This window comes from Bos indicus x Bos taurus, chromosome 28 (assembly GCF_003369695.1).
Source record: "Bos indicus x Bos taurus breed Angus x Brahman F1 hybrid chromosome 28, Bos_hybrid_MaternalHap_v2.0, whole genome shotgun sequence".
Classification (NCBI taxonomy): domain Eukaryota; kingdom Metazoa; phylum Chordata; class Mammalia; order Artiodactyla; family Bovidae; genus Bos; species Bos indicus x Bos taurus.
In genome coordinates, this window is record NC_040103.1 from 7,265,553 (window position 1) to 7,287,371 (window position 21,819).

General features: G+C 38.9%; 1 protein-coding gene across 8 annotated transcripts in view; it reads right to left on the reverse strand.

The window, feature by feature from the left end:
• Window positions 1–21,819, reverse strand: part of TARBP1 (TAR (HIV-1) RNA binding protein 1) — a 65,332-nt gene that overhangs the window by 34,455 nt on the left and 9,058 nt on the right. For all 8 annotated transcript variants that reach the window (XR_003509256.1, XR_003509253.1, XR_003509257.1 and 5 more), the window contains exons 6-12: window positions 20,029–20,126; window positions 16,947–17,082; window positions 16,223–16,319; window positions 13,556–13,645; window positions 12,211–12,352; window positions 6,107–6,206; window positions 5,051–5,223 (exon numbers count right to left, since the gene is read on the reverse strand). Coding sequence is in view for 3 of the 8 variants with exons in the window: in XM_027531132.1 (XP_027386933.1) it covers window positions 5,051–5,223; window positions 6,107–6,206; window positions 12,211–12,352; window positions 13,556–13,645; window positions 16,223–16,319; window positions 16,947–17,082; window positions 20,029–20,126 (836 nt within the window). In the remaining 5 variants the exon portion in view is untranslated. The remainder of the gene's footprint in view (window positions 1–5,050; window positions 5,224–6,106; window positions 6,207–12,210; window positions 12,353–13,555; window positions 13,646–16,222; window positions 16,320–16,946; window positions 17,083–20,028; window positions 20,127–21,819) is intronic.

Genomic DNA, 21,819 nt, shown 5'->3' on the forward strand with positions numbered 1-21,819 from the left:
GAAACTCATAGGCAAAAACCAAACCTCAACCTCACCTCCCACCTTAACAAATTACCTCTGCTTACATCCTAGATCTAAGAATTAAAAAACCATAAAGCAGAGGCTTCCCTGGTGGCTCAGTGGTAAAGAAGCTGCCTCCCGATGGAGGAGACAGGGACTGATCCCTGACCTGGAAAGATCCCACACGCTAAGCCTGTACCACGACTACTGAGCCTGTGCTCGAGAGCTTGTGCCCCACAGAAGTCCGGGCACTGCAACTGGAGAGCAGCCCCTACCTGCTGCAACTAGAGGAAAAGCTCATGCAGCAATGAAGACCGAGCACAGCCAAAAAGAAAGAAATAAAATTATGTAATAAATAAACTGCACTTCATCAAAAGAAAAACTTCTGTTCTACAAAAGATCCTGTTAAGAGAGTGAAAAACAGAAACTCCAGATTTGGGGAAAATATTTTTAAATCACATATTCAACAAAAGACTTGTATCTATTAATAGAATACATAACAAACTCTCCTTATTATATACAAGATTATGAAAACAACTCGATTTAAAACTAGGCAAAAGATTTAAATAGGTATTTAGCAAAATGTTGCCATCTATCACTCACAGATAAATTTTTAAAAAGATTACACACCGCATTAAAAATCACAGTATTAATTTTAAACATTCATGTTACCTATTATAAAGACAGCCCTATTATGGCTTCTGAAGTGTCTCATGGATGAGTCACTTGCCAGTTTAAGCAGCCACCAGCAAACAGTCCGGAATTAACGTTTTTTACGAACCCAGAAAATGACCAATGAATATAGTTAAGAATAGAAAACTCCTCTCCTCTATAATCTCTGCCTTTTATTTCTCAACTCATATCTCAAACTTATAGCATAAAAAAATATCTACTTTTCACAGACTCATTCAAACCCATTAGACTGAAAGAAAGTTAATTTGAGATTACAAGTGAAGGTTTAGGGCTTGAAAAAGAGAGAACAAAGTGACATGAAGAAGTTGGTGCTATTCATGTTTCCAGTGTTCGCATTGCTGTTACCATCGTGTTTCCTGTCAGTTACCACAGGACTCTAGAACCTCTCACTTAGACCCCCAGTCACTGCCACATCCTCAAATTTAACACTGCATCACAATATACAAACTGTGCAGAGGTTCAGAATGATGTTTAGGGTTTTGTTTCCTGTAACTGACAGTCACAACCTGAATCCCAAAAGCAGTACCTAAACTGATCAAAAAGCTAGCTCAGTCAAAATCATGATACTTCATACTCATGAGGACAGCCACTATCAAAAATAAGAAAAATAAAAGATAACAAGTGTTATCAAGAATGTGGAGGAATTAGAGCCTTGTGCACCACCAACTGGAATTCTAAATGGTACAGCCACTATGAAAAACATGTGGTTCCCCAAAAACTTAAACACAAAGGGAATTCCCTGGCTGTCCAGTGGTTAGGACTTGGCGCTTTCACTGCTGGGGCCCAGGTTCAATCCCTGGCCGGGGACTAAGATCCCACAGGCCTCACATCACAGTCAAAAAAAAAAATTAAACACAGAATTACCATGATTTTAGAGGAACTGAAGAGCCCCTTGTTGAAAGTGAAGAGTTAAGAGTGAAAAAGCTGGTTTAAAACTCAACATTCAAAAAACTAAGATCATGGCATCCGGTCCCATCACTTCACAGCAAATAGGTGGGAAACAACGGAAATAGTGAGAGACTTTATTTTCTCAGGCTCCAAAGTCACTACAGATGGTAACTGCTGCCATGAAATTAAAAGACGCTTGCTCCTTGGAAGAAAAGCTATGACAAACCTAGACAGCATATTAAAAAGCAGAGACATTACTTTGCCAACAAAGGTCCGTCTAGTCAAAGCTATGGTTTTTCCAGTGGTAATGTATGGATGTGAGAGTTGGACTGTGAAGAAGGCTGAGTGCCGAAGAATTGATGCTTTTGAACTGTGGTGTGGAGAAGACTCTTGAGAGTCCCTTGGACTGCAAGGAGATCCAACCAGTCCACTCTGAAGGAGACCAGCCCTGGGATTTCTTTGGAGGAAATGATGCTGAAGCTGAAAACTCCAGTACTTTGGCCACCTCATGCGAAGAGTTGACTCATTGGAAAAGACTCTGATGCTGGGAGGGATTGGAGGCAGGAGGAGAAGGGGACGACAGAGGATGAGATGGCTGGATGACATCACTGACTCGATGGACATGAGTCTGAGTGAACTCCGGGAGTTGGTGATGGACAGGGAGGCCTGGAGTGCTGCGATTCATGGGGTCGCAAAGAGTCGGACATGACTGAGTGACTGAACTGAATCCAATGTAACAAGGGGAGAGTTACAATCTGACTAATGGTATGTTTCCTCAAATATAAAAATAAACATTGTACAGTTACTGTGAATAAAAAAAAATAATCATTGGAACATCATTTATTTAGAGCTTTAAGCTGACAGACAGCAGAGACCATTTCACCAAGGTTATTAATTAGGTTTTAGTTTATTTTGAACATTTTAAGACATCTTTTGGGGGAGTTTTAAGTAAAATGGGTTTTCCCACATAAGCCGCTATGGCTCGTAAGTAGGTGAAAATGTGTCTGCATTTCCCAGGAGTGTGTTTTAACGTTACACATTTCACAGCAGATCCAGGCTTAGCCAAGGTCTGCTGCAGAATGTGCTGAAGCATGGGAAATTCAAGTTTTGCTTTTTGGAACTTTGTAGAATTTTTTGCCCTGAATATTTTCAGTCTATAGTTGGTTTAACCCATAAATATGGAGGGCTGACTTCACCTCGTTATTTCTGACTTCACCATTATGTGTTCATTTATCCTAGGACTTGCAGTTAGTTGCTAGATTATTTGCTAGATCTATTTTAATTAAATAGGTCTAAATGAGCAGATGTAGGATATTACACATAGGACAGATAAATAAGGTCCTACTGTATAGCACAAAGAACTACATTCAGTGAAAGTGAAGTTGCTCAGTCGTGTCTGACTCTGCAATCCCTTGGACTGTAGCCCACCAGGCTCCTCCGTCCATGGGATTCCCCAGGCAAGAATACTGGCCTGGGTAGCCATTTCCTTCTCCAGGGGATCTTCATGACCCAGGGACTGAACCCGGGTCTCCCGCATTGTAGGCAGACGCTTTACCGTCTGAGCCACCACCATAATGAAAAAGAGTATTTTAAAAAAGCAAGTGTGTGTGTGTGTGTGTGTATATAAACTGACTTTGCTGTACAGTAGAAATGAATACACATTGTAAATCAACTAGACTTCAATTACAAATAAAGTTAACTAAACTAACATGTTTTGCCAGTTATCTGGAAGTCAACTACTACCAAAACTAAATGTGGATTTCCTTGGCTCTTACTCACAGTATAATAAAAGAGATGCACGAGGAGCGATGGGAACTTATATTCTGCAAGGGAGAACACAAAATATGTACACAACTACTCGGAAAAACAATTTTGTACTATCTTAAAAGCTGAATACACACATACCCTAAGAACCACTCATTTTGGTCCTGGGGGTACATACACTAGAGAGACACACACAAGCTGTAAGAGACATGTAGACAAGTGTTCAAATCAGTATTGTACACAAAAGCAGTAAACTAAATGCAATCCAGCGTCCAGCAATAACAGAACACTTAACTGTGGTGTCATCACACAGCAGAAGGTAACACCACTGGGAAAATGAGGAAGTATTTATGTGAAAGGACATGGATTAATCTTAGAAGAGCACTAAGTGGAAAAAGTTACAGAAGACTTCTTACAGTAGAGTACCATTTCTATAAGGCTTAAAAGCAAGAAAATGAGATAATATACTGTGAGAAAACTGATTTATGTGGTAAAATCACTTTTTAAGTATATGGAAGTGACACAGATAAAAACCAAAACGAGGAGGGAAAAGGCAGAGACTGAGAAGTTATGGGCAAATTCGTTCTCAGCAACAGATGCAATGGTGGTGCATTCACAGATATATAATTATTTTGCATCATAATTTATATACAACTATCTCATATTCTTGCGTGTATCAAATATCCCAATAATTTTCCAAAAGGCACCCGTGACCCAGTCTTGGGCTTGAGGGTACTGAGTCAAGTGCTTTCAACAGTCGAGATGTGTCAAACGAACACAAGTTTATGCCCTAAAGGAGTAAGATCTTATAAAAAGTTACTGCTATGTGCACAGCATTTGGCTCTGCTATCATTATCACAAGTATCAGAACTCAGACACTAGCTTTTATAATATTTCACAAGTCTATATGAAAATCTAACCTTTCAATATTATCCTCCAGTTTAACCTGATACCAAAGCTTCTCTAGAGTATTCTTTCCCAAATGGAAAATTTCTAAAATTCCAAATGAAATTGATCAGAAATATTGGGAACCAAGGCTTACCCACTGATAATTCTAATATCTAATGTCCATGGGTTTTGAAATACTGTTTTACATAAATCTTAGTTTAAGGAAGGAAGGAAGTGCTCAGTGCTTCCATCTACCAACAATGTACTTCCTGGATGAAGTATTTTCTACACAGAGGTGCTTAAGGACACGTGTGTGCCTGCGTGCTCAGTCGCTCAGTCGTCTCTGACTCTCTGCGACCCCACGGGCTGTAGCCCTCCACGCTCCTCTGTGCACAAGTAATTATAAAATTATTGCTATTCTCACGCTTTAGTTTATTTTCTATAACCTGTTACACAGTGTCAATAAGAAACAGATCTAGGCTTAGAACATATATGAAATAGTGATCATTTTCAATAGTCTAGAAATCAATAAGAACCTATAGAAACAAACAAACAAAACAAGTAAAAGCAAATGAAATCATATTCCATCAATATGGAATCAACAGTGCACAATGAACGCAAATGCTAACATGTCAGCTCCGGACGGGCAGTCTGCTCCTTCGACGCTGCCTCCCCAGCATCACGCAGCAAATATTTGCTGAATGTATGAGGCTAAAGAAAAAGGTCAGGTATTTCTTCTCATTCTGAGTACCAACAATATACCCTGAGTACCAATGATATACGTGGCAAAACACCAACAGAAGCTATTGATCCTCACCATCTTGGGTACCGGAACCTTTCAACAAGCAAGTGTGCAGTAACTTCAACAGCAACTGCAGGCATCGGTCAGTTTTCAGCAAGGGCATGTAGGCATTTGTACCAAACTTCACAAGGGCATCCAGGAGAGGATCTAAGAATATCCTTAATACATTCTGTGTCCTCCGCTTTTCACTAGACATTAAAAGACATGCCCAAATCAAGCATTTCAAAAGCATGAAGAAACTGTCTTCCACCTACAGTTTGGTTAGCTAAAGATTCCACTGGACGGAATTACTCTTAAGGACGACCTGTTAGGACGGGGCTTTCCACTCATGCTTTCCCAGTGAGTGCAGCAATTCACGGGAGAAGAAAGCACAAGAACAATACATGTCCTTGGTTTTGGGCAGAAGTATGAACAAAATCCTAGATCCAACTTATCAGCAAATTAAAATGCTGAGACCTCGCTTCCATATTTCAGAAAAAAAACAAAACAAATATATACTAGTCAAGGAAATGAGACGTGTTAACAAAAAAATATAAAGAACTAAAGATTTGTGAAAATCTGTTATAACCAACTTTAGTACTGAAACTTGGTCTAGAAAAGAGATATATAGTATGTGCAAAGAGACTACCTAAGGAAGCTGCTTTTTGCAATAATTATAATCTGGTGACAATCTGCTCATATTTCTCAAAATATAAATGGGACTGTTATCATTATTATTTTATTTTTTTAATTTACATATTTTATAAAGGGGTAAAATCCAGTAACTGTCTTTACTTAATCTTACGCTAGGACCTTACAACCCATCCTTCTAATATTCTTATACAGAACCAGTGATTTGTGCATACACAGTTGTGTTTTTCACTTCTCAAGTTCAAAACTCTGGCACTATTCATTTATTGTTAATTTTAAACATTTCTTTAAGTATGATGCCATATTCTAATTTCCTCCTTTAATAAGCTGTGATCAATTCCATACCAATCACTGAAAAGTCTGAATATGGACTACAAACAGGATTAGCCTTTTTTTAAAAAAAAAAAAACAACCTTTTTTTTCAAGTTTAGAAACACTTACCTATATTGACTCTTCATTCTTTCTACATCTATGGCCAGCAACACCATCAGAGCAACAAGCTTGGCTTCAAACCAATCAGGCATACAGCTGTTTTCTCCTCCTTAAATAACAATAATTAAGGTTTGCAAAGCATTAACAAAATCCTTCAAAGATGATGTTTCAAAATAAAACAGTTAAATGAATATGTTTTATCAGTATTACACGAGAGAAATACAGCTGAGAAGAAATACAGTAGAACACCCCACAGCACGGTTCATTTTTATACACTTAAATGTGAACACAAAGACATCTCTGCATGCCGAGTGCATGCCATGCACTGGCCTCAGACCCAATGGCTCCTATACTCGTGGAATTCACAGTGCAGAAGAGAAGAGCATTCATCAAAGAATATACAGACAAATGTAGAATGACAGTAGCAGTAAGTGTTCTAAATCGTGCAACTAGAGAGTAAGACAGTCACCCTGAAGCAAGGACAACTGGGCTGGGTACAAAAGCTAGGAAAGAATGAGGTAGGGGAAGGGAGACACGACCCTTCTGGGCAGAAGGAAGAGCATGTCCAGGCTATGAAGCAGCAGAGAGCATGCCATATTCCAGGTAAAGGACTGGGGTATAAAGTGGGAGGGAGCACCAAGGATGACCTTACAGGAACAGGCAGGAGAGACCAGGGACTTTATAGGCTTGTAAGGGGTTTCTGTCTTCACCCCAAAAGCAAAAGGAAGCCACCAGAGGTCTAAGTGAATGGATACAAAGACAGGGAGGAGACTTCTGTAAGATCAAAGTTTCTATGTTAAACAGATTTTTCTAGGTATAATGTGGAAAAGAGATTGTAGAGGAAGCTAGATGCAGGGTAACCGGTTAAGAGGCAATTCTGGCATCTCGGATGAGAGGTGAGAGTTCCCTAAAATGGAACTGGAAAGGGGATGGGGTGGATACAGATACAAAGGCTTTGACATCTCAGACTCCTGTCTGAACCTCAGGTGCACTGCTTGTTAGCTATGGGAGCCTGGGACCGCCGACTGTCCTCTCAGAAAGCTCAGGTCATCGTCTACAGAATTAAACTAAATAAACCTGTGACTTTTCTTGGGTTTATTTTAAAAATTAAGTAATATATGCAAAGTTTCTAGAACAACTTTTGGAAGAACGTGGTTAAATGATAAACATCAGTATTTTCCTATTCCTGAAAGCCAGGTAAAGTAAAGTAAAACATAGCTAGAGCTCCTTTTCATTCTATCATAAGATGATACTCTTCGCCTCAACTTCCAAGAAAGATTTAGTTTATCTAGTTTTCCAGACCAGAGGTTCAAATACTTAAAACATATTTTCAAATATTCTAATACATATTGGGAGTAATTTATTTTGGTACAAATGTGTTAGACTAGTACAGAAGATAATACTAAAAACACACTTGCATGGAGGATAACTTAGTTTAAAAACATAACAAAAGAATAAACTTTATTGTCTATTATTCTTTAAAATGTAATAAATACCATTTAGTGGCCAAAGCCTTAGGCTGTGTGGATCACAATAAACTGCGGAAAATTCTGAAAGAGATGGGCATACCACACCACCTGACCTGCCTCTTGAGAAACCTGTATGCAGGTCAGGAAGCAACAGTTAGAACTGGGCATGGAACAACAGACTGCTTCCAAATAGGAAAAGGAGTACATCAAAGCTGTATATTGTCAGCCTGATTATTTTTTTAACTTATATGCAGAGTACATCATGAGAAATGCTGGGTTGGAAGAAGCACAAGCTGGAATCAAGATTGCCAGGAGAAATATCAATAACCTCAGATATGCAGATGAAACCACCCTTATGGCAGAAAGTGAAGAGGAACTAAAGAGCCTCTTGATGAAAGTGAAAGACGAGAGTAAAAAAGTTGGCTTAAAGTTCAACATTCAGAAAACGAAGATCATGGCATCTGGTCCCATCACTTCATGGCAAATAGATGGGGAAACAACAAAAACAGTGAGAGACTTTATTTTTCTGGGCTCCAAAATCACTGCAGATGGCGATTGCAGCCATGAAATTAAAAGACGCTTACTTCTTGGAAAGAGAGTTATGACCAACCTAGACAGCATATTAAAAAGCAGAGACATTACTTTGCCAACAAAGGTCCATCTAGTCAAGGCCATGGTTTTTCCAGTAGTCATGTATAGATGTGAATTGAGTTGGACTATAAAGAAAGCTGAGCACCTAAGAATTGACGCTTTTGAACTGTGGTGTTAGAGAAGACTCTTGAGAGTCCCTTGGACTGCGAGGAGATCCAACCAGTCCATCCTAAAGGAGATCAGTCCTGGGTGTTTATGGGAAGGACTGATGTTGAGGCTGAAACTCTAATACTTTGGCCGCCTGATGCAAAGAGCTGACTCATTTGTAAAGACCCTGATGCTGTGAAAGACTGAGGGCAGGAGAAGGGAACGACAGAGGATGAGATGGTTGGATGGCATCACTGACTCGATGGACATGGGTTTGGGTGGACTCCGGGAGTTGGCGGTGGACAGGGAGGCCTGGCGTGCTGCAGTTCATGGGGTCTCAAAGAGACGGACACAAATGAGCAACTGAACTGAACTGAAGAAATGTGTATTTTTAGATAATCTAAATGTTGGTGCTTTCCAAAATAATTTAGTAGGTTAAATTTATGTGCTTTTTATAAGAGTGAATTATTGAAACTTGCTCTCTATCATTCTATCATAAGAATGATAAACCCTTTTTACTCACATTAAGTGCTTTATATCCCACATTTACATATAAAAACTCATCGTTAACAAAGACTAAACTGAAATACCAATACGCTACTCAGTTCCTTACATTTTCTAGCAATCATATAATGAGATACCTTTTGAGGCCCTTCTAGGAGATGGGAGTGGGGCAGGGGTGCTATTTGAGAATGTTTCCAATCACAGTGGCACTTTTTGAAGTCCTAAACAACTTTTCACTTTGGGTAAGTGAAAGGGAAAGTTATAAATCAGAAGTTTAATGGATTTTTAAAGATTCCTGATTTTAAGGAGAGTCACAGGACTAGGTCAATAACAGAGTGCCTGACTACTCCAGTGGAGGACACTCTAGCAGAGATTTTTGCTGTAGGGCTGCTTCCTGCGTCCTCTACTGCCATACTAAGAGAAATCCAGGCTACAGAACAATGGGTGTCAAACCTCAGCACGTGGTTTAGAATTCCCCCTGAGGGCCTCTTAAAACACAGAGGGTAAACCCCACACCCAGAGTTGTTTCAGCAGGTGTGGGATAGTTTGAGAATTTGCAGTTCTAAACAGTTTCCAGGTGATGTTGATATTGCTGGTCTGGAAATCATGCTCTGAGAACCACTGGCAAAGAATTCTTTACACCTTCTCCCCCTTCTCTCACTGAGGCTGGAAAAGTATAGGCAAGAATGGTTTTAAAGAAACCAAAGGTCACTGGCTATCTTTAGTCATCTTAATGCCAAGTTAACCCTGAATTATCAGTCAAATTTTGCTACTACGAATTCTACAAACTGACTGTAATTCTAGAAAATGCAAACTAGTGTCAGAAAGCGTGTCCAGGTGTCTGCGGATGCAGAGGAACAGACAGGAGCGGGAGCCACAGGTGGCAAACAGGCACGAAGACACTGGGGAGTGACTGCCAGGTTCATTATCTTGCTATGCTAATGGTTCATACGCAATACACAGAGGTCAAACCCATCACACTGTATAAAGTTTAAATATGTGCAATTTAATGTATGTCAGTTATATGTCAATAAAGCTGTTTCTAAAATGGTTGTTCAGCTGTAGTATATACTACTTTGGGATTTTTCCTCAGGTATCTTGGTTACATTTTAAGTAGGCACCCTTTCTGATGAACTGTGTAAGTATAAATTTCTTCAATATATTTCACTCTTTGGTTAATTTCAACAATTCCAAGCTCTGACCCACTGTTACTGCTGTTTGCAAACTGTCTCACTTTCTCTGATTCAGAAACTCTGCTCTGAAAGTGCTCCCACATTTTTTGCTTGTTGATGATGCTGGTTTTGTGTGGTTTTGGTTGTTGCTGCATTTTTTGTACACATCATATATATGATGTGGTACATAGCTACCGAATATATATCCATCCTCTCTTAACCACCTCTTAACCATTCCAACCTGGGCTCCATACTACAGACAGACACTGGTGGAGGTCTATCTACTTTCAAGCTCCCTGGATGTAAGTGCATCCAAGCCTTGCAGGATACTCCTCCCTTTCCACCTTAATTTCTGTTCACCTCATCCAGCAACCTCTCCTGATCCCCCACAGGTCTACAAGTTCTGATCAGGAGCCCCGACCCTGGGGCCCCATCCTAGTGCTTATGGCTTTCAAGGCATCGTGTTAAGATTAGCTGTTTACTTATCAATTTCCTTGTTGGCCTATGTTCTCTGAGGGTAGAGGACATATCTTTTATCTCTGTAACTCCAGTGTCTGGCACTTCGAAAACACTTGACATACAGTTGCTGAATAATCAGTGTAAAATCTATCTGTACCGATCACATGAAACCCAAAGAAAAACACTACTTTAGGTGTAGAATTTGACTAAAAAATGTTTGAGCTGATGATTTTTTTTATAAAAACAAATCTGAGTGTTATATGTATTTTATGCTCAAAAATTCAAGCTAAATCATGTTTGCTTTGGAATTTATTGCCTTGTTCTGAAAACTGCCCAGTAATTGTCAATCAAACTAAAATTTTATAAAGGCACTTAGCCAAGGGCATTAAGAGTCAAACAAAATATTACACATACACACACACGCCTCCTTTGCACTTGAGATCAGTTTTTTAAAAACTTATATTAAACAGTTTAAGTCCCAGAAATGTTAAGGAAGAAACTCTAAAAATCTTATTTTATCCAATTTTGAATGATTTAATCAGACCTGATGCTGTTATAGACTGAGTTTTAAGACAAGTTATATAGATATTTCAGGGTGTTTAATCTATGCTCCCTCCAATAGGGACTAAAATTTATTTACTTTTATAGGCCTAACACGGAGAAGGCAATGGCACCCCACTCCAGTACTCTTGCCTGGAAAATCCCATGGACGGAGGAGCCTGGTAGGCTGCAGTCCATGGGGTCACTAAGAGTCGGACACGACTGAACAACTTCACTTTCACTTTTCACTTTCATGCATTGGAGAAGGAAATGGCAACCCACTCCAGTATCCTTGCCTGGAGAATCCCAGGGACTGGGGAGCCTGGTGGGCTGCCATCTGTGGGGTCGCACAGAGTCGGACAGACTGAAGCGACTTAGCAGCAGCATAGGCCTAACAACAGAACCTTCCAAGAAACTGTAAATTTACTAGACAAGAGAGACAATAAAACACAAAAGCAAAATGTTCCAAAAAGGACAAACAGATAAACTCATGTATTTTGGAAGGATAATTATCTGATCATTTAAGACCTATTCCATAATCAGATTAGAGAAGTCAGGAGATAAAAATGACTTGGTCTGAGACAAAGCCAGCAAATTGAAGACATGTTAAATTCAAAGACGCAATTTACCCAAATTATCACTAATGACTTTAATGATGAGGAAGCGTTAGAAATGTAGAAAGAATCCTAATTAATGAATCTACTCATAGTTCTTCCCTCACTCAGTGCATTTGATGTTCTCCTAAGTATCTGGTAAAAAAAGAAACTAACAAAACCATTCTTTCAAATACAATTTTTCTCTAAAACTACTTTTCATAATCAGCTGACACTAAATGTAACACTTGGAAAACAAACAAAAGATAAACAGATTTATCTACAAATATTTCCACTACAGAGGCTCCAAACACACATCTGCAAAATCTAGCTGACAAAGATTCAGTAACCGTAGAATAAATTAATAAATGTATTTGTGTTCAATTCCTTCTCAGACAACTTACTAGTTTCTCAAAACATTTAAGATGGTTTAAAATCTCAAGTTCTAGAACAGATAAAGTGCAAGTTAGGAAACAGTATTTTTACATAAAGTTTATTCACATTACTTGGCTGAAATACAAGTTTGACATCCATAAATCAGCATATATTTGGCATATATTTTCAATTTGAAAAACCAATAGAAAGTTCTTAGAAAATGTTTTGGTTACATCAGTCCATAAAAATGATCTCAGACTTACCTTCCCAGGCAGATGACCTAATATACTCTTGCACTAGGTTCCTGACATAAGCATTTAAAGAAGAAGTCTCGTGAAGTCCAGTGGAGCTACAACTTGAGGATTGCTTGAAATAGCTTTCGTTAATACGCAACCAATCACAAAGCTGAAAAAGAAAACAGTTATCACTTATTTTGAAAGTCTAACTGAACAAAGGGCTTCTAATTTCCCTAATTAATTTTCTTTCTTCCACAATAAACTGAATTTAGATAACTGAACACAACAAAGGAACAGAATGTTTATTGTCATGATTGAGCTTCACACACAGTTCATACAGAAAAAATGTTCGTATGTATGTATGTATGTGAGTATATTCACATACGTGTGTGACTGTTTTCTAAACTCCTCAAAGAACTTATAAACTTCATTAACAGGCAAGAATTTTTAAAGCATCTAATATAAAATGTACATTTTGATAAGGTGCTGTAAAGAACATCTCTATGAATAACAACACATTATGTAAAACAAATTACAACCTTAAAATGCACTTCGTCTTCATATACTAAAACAAGGATTTATTTTTGAGAGAATGTAGAATTTGAAATGTAAGTTATAAGGAAAGCTCCTACCCTCCTTGCAAGTTTATTTTCTATCATATGTGCATTTTAAAATATAGTTGACCCATGAACAACATGCGTTTACACTGCAGGTCCACTTACACATGGATTTTTTTCAATAGTAAATACTACGGCATTTCATGATCCATGGTTGTATGGGTCCTGACATGGAGGAATCATGGATATGGAAGGCAGTTTCTTAAAAAAACTAAACATATGCTTCTTACACAATCTAGAAACCGTGTTCCTTGAAACCAACGCAAATGAGTTAAGAAGTCACGGTCACACAAAAATCGGTATGCAAATGTTTATACCAACTTTACTCATAATCACCACGACTTTTCTCCATCCACTGCAACACACTTAGGGTTTCATGACGCACGAGATGCAAGAAGTCAGAAGAATTACAGATCACCGAAATGTCAGGGTCGGGAACCCGAGTAGATATTTGTGTCACTGTTCTCGAGTCTAACGTCATCAGTACTCCCATCAGGACTTTCAGTACTCGTATCTGGAATCGAGATCTGCCCAGTAACACTATCTTCTCTAGAATAGTTCCATCTCTATTTCACTTTCTGTCTCCCACTTCTCCACAGGAATTCTAACAACATTATTGGTTAGGTCCACTCAAAGCAAATAAACTTTTTTTAAAAACCTCTGTTGACAGATAACAAGAAAGGCCAGTAGTGAATTCAACCAGAAACCATTTTTCACAAAGTCTTCAAAGACCTTATCATTATTTTCAGTCTCACCTCCATCCACAGTGAAGTTCCTCGTCCTAATGACTCCTCTTGTCTCACTGACATGAGAAAAGTTGAGATGTCAGAGAGTGACACTTTCTCCTGCGGGAAGGGCAGTTTTAAAAAATTACTCACTGAAAAATGTTTAACTGAATGAACATCACTGTAAAACCAATCTAGCATATTATTTAAAGTAGAATACTATTAGTTAAATCAAGAGCTATATTTTTAAAAAGGAAATATTCAACTTTCAAAATGAAGAGTTTGATTATAAACAGCTAACCGTTATATAAAATGAAAGATTACTTTATAAATCTATTTTCCTTAAAATCGAGATTACTATCTCTGAGATAAAGTGGTATAATCTAAAAGCAAAAACCAGAAACATCCTATAAGAATTACTTATTATTTACATCAAAAGTGAATCTTTGTTTTTCAAACCCACAAAAACTACCCTCAGCCTTCAGAAAACCACCCAAATCTTTTTATTCCCTTAAGGTCACACATCTCCAATTAAGACACCCTGCTCTAAGTCTAGGAGAAGGCAATGGCACCCCACTCCAGTACTCTTGCCTGGAAAATCCCATGGATGGAGGAGCCTGGTAGGCTGCAGTCCATGGGGTCGCTAAGAGTCAGATACGACTGAGCGACTTCACTTTGACTTTTCACTTTTTTGCATTGGAGAAGGAAATGGCAACCCACTCCAGTATTCTTGCCTGGAGAATCCCAGGGATGGGGTAGTCTGGTGGGCTGCCGTCTATGGGGTTGCACAGAGTTGGACACGACTGAAGCAACTTAGCAGCAGCAGCAGCAGCTCTAAATCTGGGGTTGGCAAAGTCACTCACAGCCTGTTTTGTGAGTAAAGTTTTACTAGAACATAGCCATGCCCCCTTATTTGTAAATGGTCTATGGTTGCTTTGGAGTAGCTGTAATAGAGATCAAACTGCCAATATCTGCTGGATCATCAAAAATGCAAGACAGTTCCAGAAAAACATCTATTTCTGCTTTATTGACTACACCAAAGCCTTTGACTGTGTGGATCACAATAAACTGTGGAAAATTCTGAAAGAGATGGGAATACCAGACCACTTGACCTGCCTCTTGAGAAATCTGTATGCAGGTCAGGAAGCAACAGTTAGAAGTGGACATGGAACAACAGACTGCTTCCAAATAGGAAAAGGAGTACGTCAAACCTGTATATTGTCACCCTGCTTATTTAACTTATATGCAGAGTACATCATGAGAAGTGCTGGGCTGGAAGAAGCACAAGCTGGAATCAAGATTGTCCAGAGAAATATCAATAACCTCAGATATGCAGATGACACCACCCTTACGGCAGTAAGTGAAGAAGAACTAAAGAGCCTCTTGATGAAAGTGAAGGAGAAGAGTGAAAAAGTTGGCTTAAAGCTCAACATTCAGAAAACTAAGATCATGGCACCTGGCCTCATCACTTCATGGCAGATAGATGGGAAAACAGTGGAAACAGTGTCAGACTTTATTTTTCTGGGCTCCAAAATCACTGCAGATGGCGACTGCAGCCATGAAATTAAAAGACGCTTACTCCTTGGAAAGAGAGTTATGACCAACCTAGACAGCATATTCAAAAGCAGAGACATTACTTTGCCAACAAAGGTCCATCTAGTCAAGGCCATGGTTTTTCCAGTGGTCATGTATGGATGTGAGAGTTGGACTATAAAGAAAGCTGAGCACCTAAGAATTGACGCTTTTGAACTGTGGTGTTGGAGAAGACTCTTGAGAGTCCCTTGGATTGCGAGGAGATCCAACCAGTCCATCCTAAAGGAGATCAGTCCTGGGTGTTCATTGGAAGGACTGATGTTGAGGCTGAAATTCCAATACTTTGGCCACCTGATGTGAAAAGCTTACTCATTTGTAAAGACCCTGATGCTGTGAAAGATTGGGGGCAGGAGGAGAAGGGGACGACAGAGGATGAGATGGTTGGATGGCATCACTGACTCGATGGACATGGGTTTGGGTGGACTCCAGAAGTTGGTGATGGACTGGGAGGCCTGGCGTGCTGTGGTTCATGGGGTCGCAAAGAATCGGACACAACTGAGCGACTGAACTGAACTGAACTGAATAGAAATTGTATGACTCAAAAAACCTAAAATATATCAATCCAGCCCTTCACAAAAAAGTCTGCTGACCCCTGTTCTCAATAATAGTGTGTTACTGGAGCTCTGTGAAAAAAAGAATAAGGATGTTCTTTGAATGTCAAGTTCCTGGAAGATGTGCAGAAAAAATACAGAGGAAACCAGGTGAAAGATTCCAAGAATAGTCTCCCAGTATGGTCGCAAGCTTCCCTACCAACAGGTAAAATGCCTACCAGAAGGGCTCCTTAGAGAACCAGTGCCCAGCATTTTCACTGGGGCGCTGGTCACACAGACGCCCTGCGCACGGCACCTACAACTTCAGAGCCCCAGAAGGAAAGCAGTTTTCAGTGAAGATCACACTGTTTTCATGAGCCCTGCAGGCATGGTACCGGGATGGTGGGAGCCCTCCTGAAATCCAGGTTCCAGATGCCAGCCAAGGGCCAATCTTATGAACAGGGCTTTCTAATGACAGCATCACAGGCCTGCTGTGTAAACTCTTTAACGAACTCCCACTCACTGAGAAAGACTCTCAAACTGAAGTTAAGGTGAGTAAGAAAGATCAGCTTACCACGTCTACCAGATTCATGGCGGTCTGGAGGAGATAGCACTGCGCTGCCCCTCTCAGCAGGATCTGATGTGTGATCATGGTGCACTGCAGAACGTCCCTGATGGTGGAGAAAACACACGCACTCCCATGGGCTCAGAGAATACTGTGATCATCTGTAGCTACTGACAACTTGATTTATAATATCTACACTTTCTAACGCAGAAAGTCACTGTCAGGAGAGCTGCAAAGCTATTAAATAAGTAAGGCCTCTAGTAGAGTACAATTTTAATATGAAAAAGAATCTTTAAAAACTAACAAGACACTTTCAAAGCACATTTTGGAAATAATTGGTAATCAATACCGATATTTAATAAAAACACTGGCCTTATTTTTAAAGTGGTCAAAATCCAACAGTATATATTATGGCATTTATTAACATTTAAATTAGTAATTCATAAAACAAAGTTAAGTTCAACAGCATGTGGGATCTTAGTTCTCCACCTAGGGACTGAACCTGTGCCCCCTTGCAGTGTAAGTGTGGGGTCTTAACCACTGGACCATCAGGGAAATCCCCATGAATAGATTTTTTAATTTGCTTTTTGCTTCTATAAAATTAAGAGTGAAAATCAGGATGCCAATATTAACTAAAACCACTCACCATGGATTAAAGCAGCAGAGAACACTTAATTTACTAAGGAAAGTTATGACAAATAACCACATATGAAGATACACAAGAGAAAATTACCTGAGGGCAAGAAGTCCTTCCATACCCAAGGCTTTACATCTTGGGACATTTGCCAAAGCCTTGGATAGAAACAAAATGGGAACAGCACACCAATGTCTGCTCGTCATCTTCTGAATAAATTTTAACAGGAAACTACCTGAAAGAAAAAGTTTTAAGACATCATTGTTGCTAACAGGCACATGAGAAGATGCTCAAATCATCAGACACTACATAGGGAAATGCAAATAAAACCATAATGAGATACAACGTCACACCCATTAGGATGGCTCTAATCCAAAGGACAGGTGATAACAAGTGTTAACAGGATGTGGAGGCACTGAAGTCTCAGACATTCCTGGTGAGAATGTAATAGTAGCTCCTCTAAAAATTAAAAACAGAGTTACCATATTACCCAATAATTCCACCCCTAGGTATATAATTAAGAGAAGTGACAGATTATATTCGTATAAAAACTTGTATATGAATAGTCACAGGAGTAATTCATATTAGTAGTTAAAAGTAGAAACAATCCAAATATCTACTGATGAATGGATAAACAGAATGTGAAGTATCTATAATATTATCATTGTATTATTATTCAGCTACAAAAAGGAATGATACATGTTATAAGAGGTTAAAGCGTCTGCCTGGAATGCGAGAGAGCCAGGTTTGATCCCTGGGTTGGGAAGATCCCCTGGAGAAGGAAATGGCAACCCACTCCAGTACTGTTGCCTGGAGAATCTCATGGAGGGAGGAGCCTAGTAGGCTACAGTCCATGGGGTCCCAAAGAGTCGGACACGACTGAGCGACTTCACTTTCACTTTCAAGCAAAAAGAAACCAGACATAAAATAAAAGACCATATATTATATGATTCTTCTTATATGAAATGTTTAGAATAAGCAAATCTATAGAGACAGAAAATAAACTCGTGTCTGACAGAAGCTGGGGGAGACGGAAAATGAGATGATTACTTATGGGCATGGAGTTTCTTTGGGGGATAATGAAAATATTCTGAAATTAGTGGTGATGGTTGTACAAATTTGTGAATATACTAAAAACCACTGAACAATTTAAAAGGGTAAATTTTATGATGTGTGAATTATATCTCAATAAAGCTGATAAAAAAAAAATCAATGTTATTTCAAATTCATTCCCTTTTAGTAAGGTGAGTATTCTAGTATATTGTACATACTCTGATAACAAGCAGTTTTATATATATATATGTGTGTGCGTGTGTGTGTGTGTGTGTATATTTTAAGTTAAGGTAAAAGATAAATTTTTTACTGTTGGAAACCATTCTTTTGTTGGAGATGTTAAAGAAAAATACCATTGGTATCTGGCCTCTGGAATCTGCAAACAGTAATATTAGCTCTTTCTCACAGGTTATTTCTTATCTACACTACAATTACTCTATTTTGAGATACACAAGGATGGTGCTCTATCCCACTTTCTCTGCTAATATGTGATGTCTTAAGGGTCTTTAAGTCACATAGTCAATGAAAATGCCTGTTTCCTCAGATCATCATTGTAGAAATCTTTTAAGAAATCACTTTTAAGAAATCCTTGGACAATCCCAAAAGGATATGACATGTATTTTGTATTTCCCAAAATGCCTAGCCCAAAGCCAGGTATGCTTAATATATTCACTGGGAATCACTGACAGAAAAAAATTACAAAGTAAAACCTGTAAGTAGACAGTTTACTTGCCCTCATTCTTGCTGGACTATTTAAGTTCCCATCTTTTGCCTAACGCCTCTCTCACAACACAAGGAAGATGGCAACTGTCGAGCTTCTATTTCTCACTCACTCACCACATTAACAAGGGTCTGTCATGCATCTGGTACAACCACAAACACCAGGCTCTCAGACTCTGCGGGGTGCTGACCACCAACATCTCGTTCACACTGTGGTATACACACAGGACGTGCCCATGTGGTCAGAAAATTAATCCCCAGGCTATAAACTTCCAAATGCTAGCAAACTAAACAATGGTTCTGGCAGTTACCTTCTCCACTCTAATTTTTTTCAAAGTAACCAAAACAATCAAATTTCTATAAATCTAAGGTTGCGATATACAAACGCCCATCTTTTCCCTTTCTTTCCTGACTTTTGAATACATATTACTATTGGTCACTGTTCATCCTATATGCAGATTAAATACAAAAGGAAAATATATATATATATTTCATAACCAGGGTCACTTTCTACATCACAAAGCCTAGAATGAAGAAAAGGCTTAGTAGGGGAAATCTTGCTACTCAGCAAACAAAGCAACACGGGTTCCATGCTTTGCTTACCAACAGAGCTCATCAGAAAGAAACACACATCCTCAATCCGAAGAAGTGGGACACTTCTAAGATACAAGGTCTTATAAAAAGTTTTCTTCTTTTTTAATCTTTCTAAGTCAGTATGTATAAAGCAACAATTTTGACACAATGGATATTCTGTTTATAACTTTTTCCTAAGCCCAGGTTCCTTTTTTCTTTGACTTATTTTGCTAATTTTTTAAACTGAATAGAGATACTTAGAAAGAATGGCAAACTGCAGTATATATTCCATAATCGCTTCCATGCTACAGATCCCAATACTGGTACCGTGCTATATACAAAGGTGAAAGTGTGTACTCAATTTCAATGGACACTTGCATAATTCTGACAAAATTTGCATTATCCTGAAAAAAAGGAACTAGTTTGACAATACTGATTATAATAATCCTAGGACTCTCCTCAGAGAAGGCAATGGCACCCCACTCCAGTACTCTTGCCTGGAAAATCCCATGGATGGAGGAGCCTGGTGGGCTGCAGTCCATGAGTTCGCTAAGAGTCGGGCACAACTGAGCGACTTTACTTTCACTTTTCACTTTCATGCACTGCAGAAGGAAATGGCAACCCACTCCAGTGTTCTTGCCTGGAGAATCCCAGGGGCAGAGGAGCCTGGTGGGCTGCCGTCTGTGGGGTCGCACAGAGTCGGACACGACTGAAGCGACTTAACATCAGCCAACAGCAGGACTCTCCTAGAAGGATGGTGCTTATAATCAACATTCTAAAAAATTTTTTCAATTTAAGCTAATAAGTTAAAAAGAAATTCTTTACTGATACATACTCTTTATTTCTTCTGGAAGAAAAGAAATATAAGTGACTAAAAACTTCTGTAATTTCAGTCCCAATGGAGAAACACTTCCTATCAGCTGGCCTGGGGACCTATAGACAAAGGGGGTTAAAAAACAAATATATAAAATCTACTGACAGTTAAGCATACTGAAACTAAGTGCAATATGGCTCAAATGTCTTTCAACAATAAAACCATCTTCTTCTGAACCTGCATTTTATTTTTCAGTAAAATCTTAAGAATCCCTCCGATTACAAAAACATCAGGATATTACTGAAAAACTGATGTGAGTTAGTAATGGGTTATACTAAGCAGGCATAGATCTCCTTTTATGACACTTTATCTGACACATATGCATCAACCTTGCCAAACAGTATCATTTTAAGAAAAGTCTAGAAATGGTAATTTAAAATTATATTTTATTATTTCTAACACATACTCCAATGATTTAATACCTTTAAGTATTAAGTAAAAGACATATGTTAGTAATAAACCACTTCTGCAGAAGCATTTGATTGCTAACATCTACTAAAGACACTTTTATTTTTGTTTCTTTTGCTTCTGCCAGGAACATTATCTGTTAACTGAACACACTAGTGTGGGAGCAAACCGAAGGCATTTCATAATAAATGTGTTTGTCAACTCTCAGAAACCACCAAGTTGGTTTTACTGCTCTCCAGCTGTCTGCTTCAGAAAGCTATTCAGTAGTAATGAGTTATTTGAAAAATAAAAGTAATTGACAAATCAAGCATTGATATGCTTTTTTGATAGTAAATAGGACTGAATATTAATGTAACTTAGCACAGGTTGATTTAAAATCTTTAAAGAAGTTGACTGTCAGAGTACTTTCTATCAGAAGAGCAAAAGTGCAAGTGTTAGTTACTGAGTCGTGTCCAACTCTTTTGTGACCCCATGGACTGAAGCCCTCCAGGTGTCTCTGTCCATGGTTTTTCCCAGGCAAGAATACTGGAGTGGGTTGCCATTTCCTTCTCCAGGAGATCTTCCCGACCCAGGGATTGAACCTGGGTCTCCTGCACTGCAGGTGGATCCTTTACCACTGAGCCAGCCACCAGGGTGGCTTGCTCTATTAGAGATATATCAAACAAAAGACTAGCAAGTATAAACTTAGTTATCAGAATTAGAAATATTAATACAACATAATTTCAAAAGCAAGGGAAATTTCTGAAGATACAATTCAAGAGTACAGATAAAGCTCAAAAAATGAGGAAAGGCACAATGCTGACACTCTTCTCAGTATCAAGCTTGATGAAGCGTAAAGGTATTAAATGAGCAACATGTAGTAGAGAATGGCCTCCACCATCTGACACGGAAAGGAAAACGTTAGAACGAACCCCGTGGTAGTGGACTAGAAATGGGTATACTGGTGTGACGGATGGTTTTTAATATGGATGGAAGGACAGATGCTGAAATGTAGATGGGTGAGTCTGCTCAACAGACAGAGCTAAGAAACAGAGAAACGGAGATGCAAAGACACATATACATACATAAAGATGCCCATTAAACAAATGTGGTCAAACACTATCATTTAGGGAATGTGGATAAAAGGTAAGTCAGAATTCTCCGTATTATTCTCACAACTTTTCTATAAGTCAAAACTGAAAGTTAAAGGAAAAAAAAGTGTCGTGTTGGTTAGCCAAAGCCACCATAAATTCCAAGAGGGCAGAAGTCAGGAGTAAGGGAAAGAAAGTGCCTATGTGAGGTGTCCTTCCCCAAAACCCAAGAAAGGATGGGTTCAGAGTAGGAAAGAAAAGAAAAAGAGAAAAC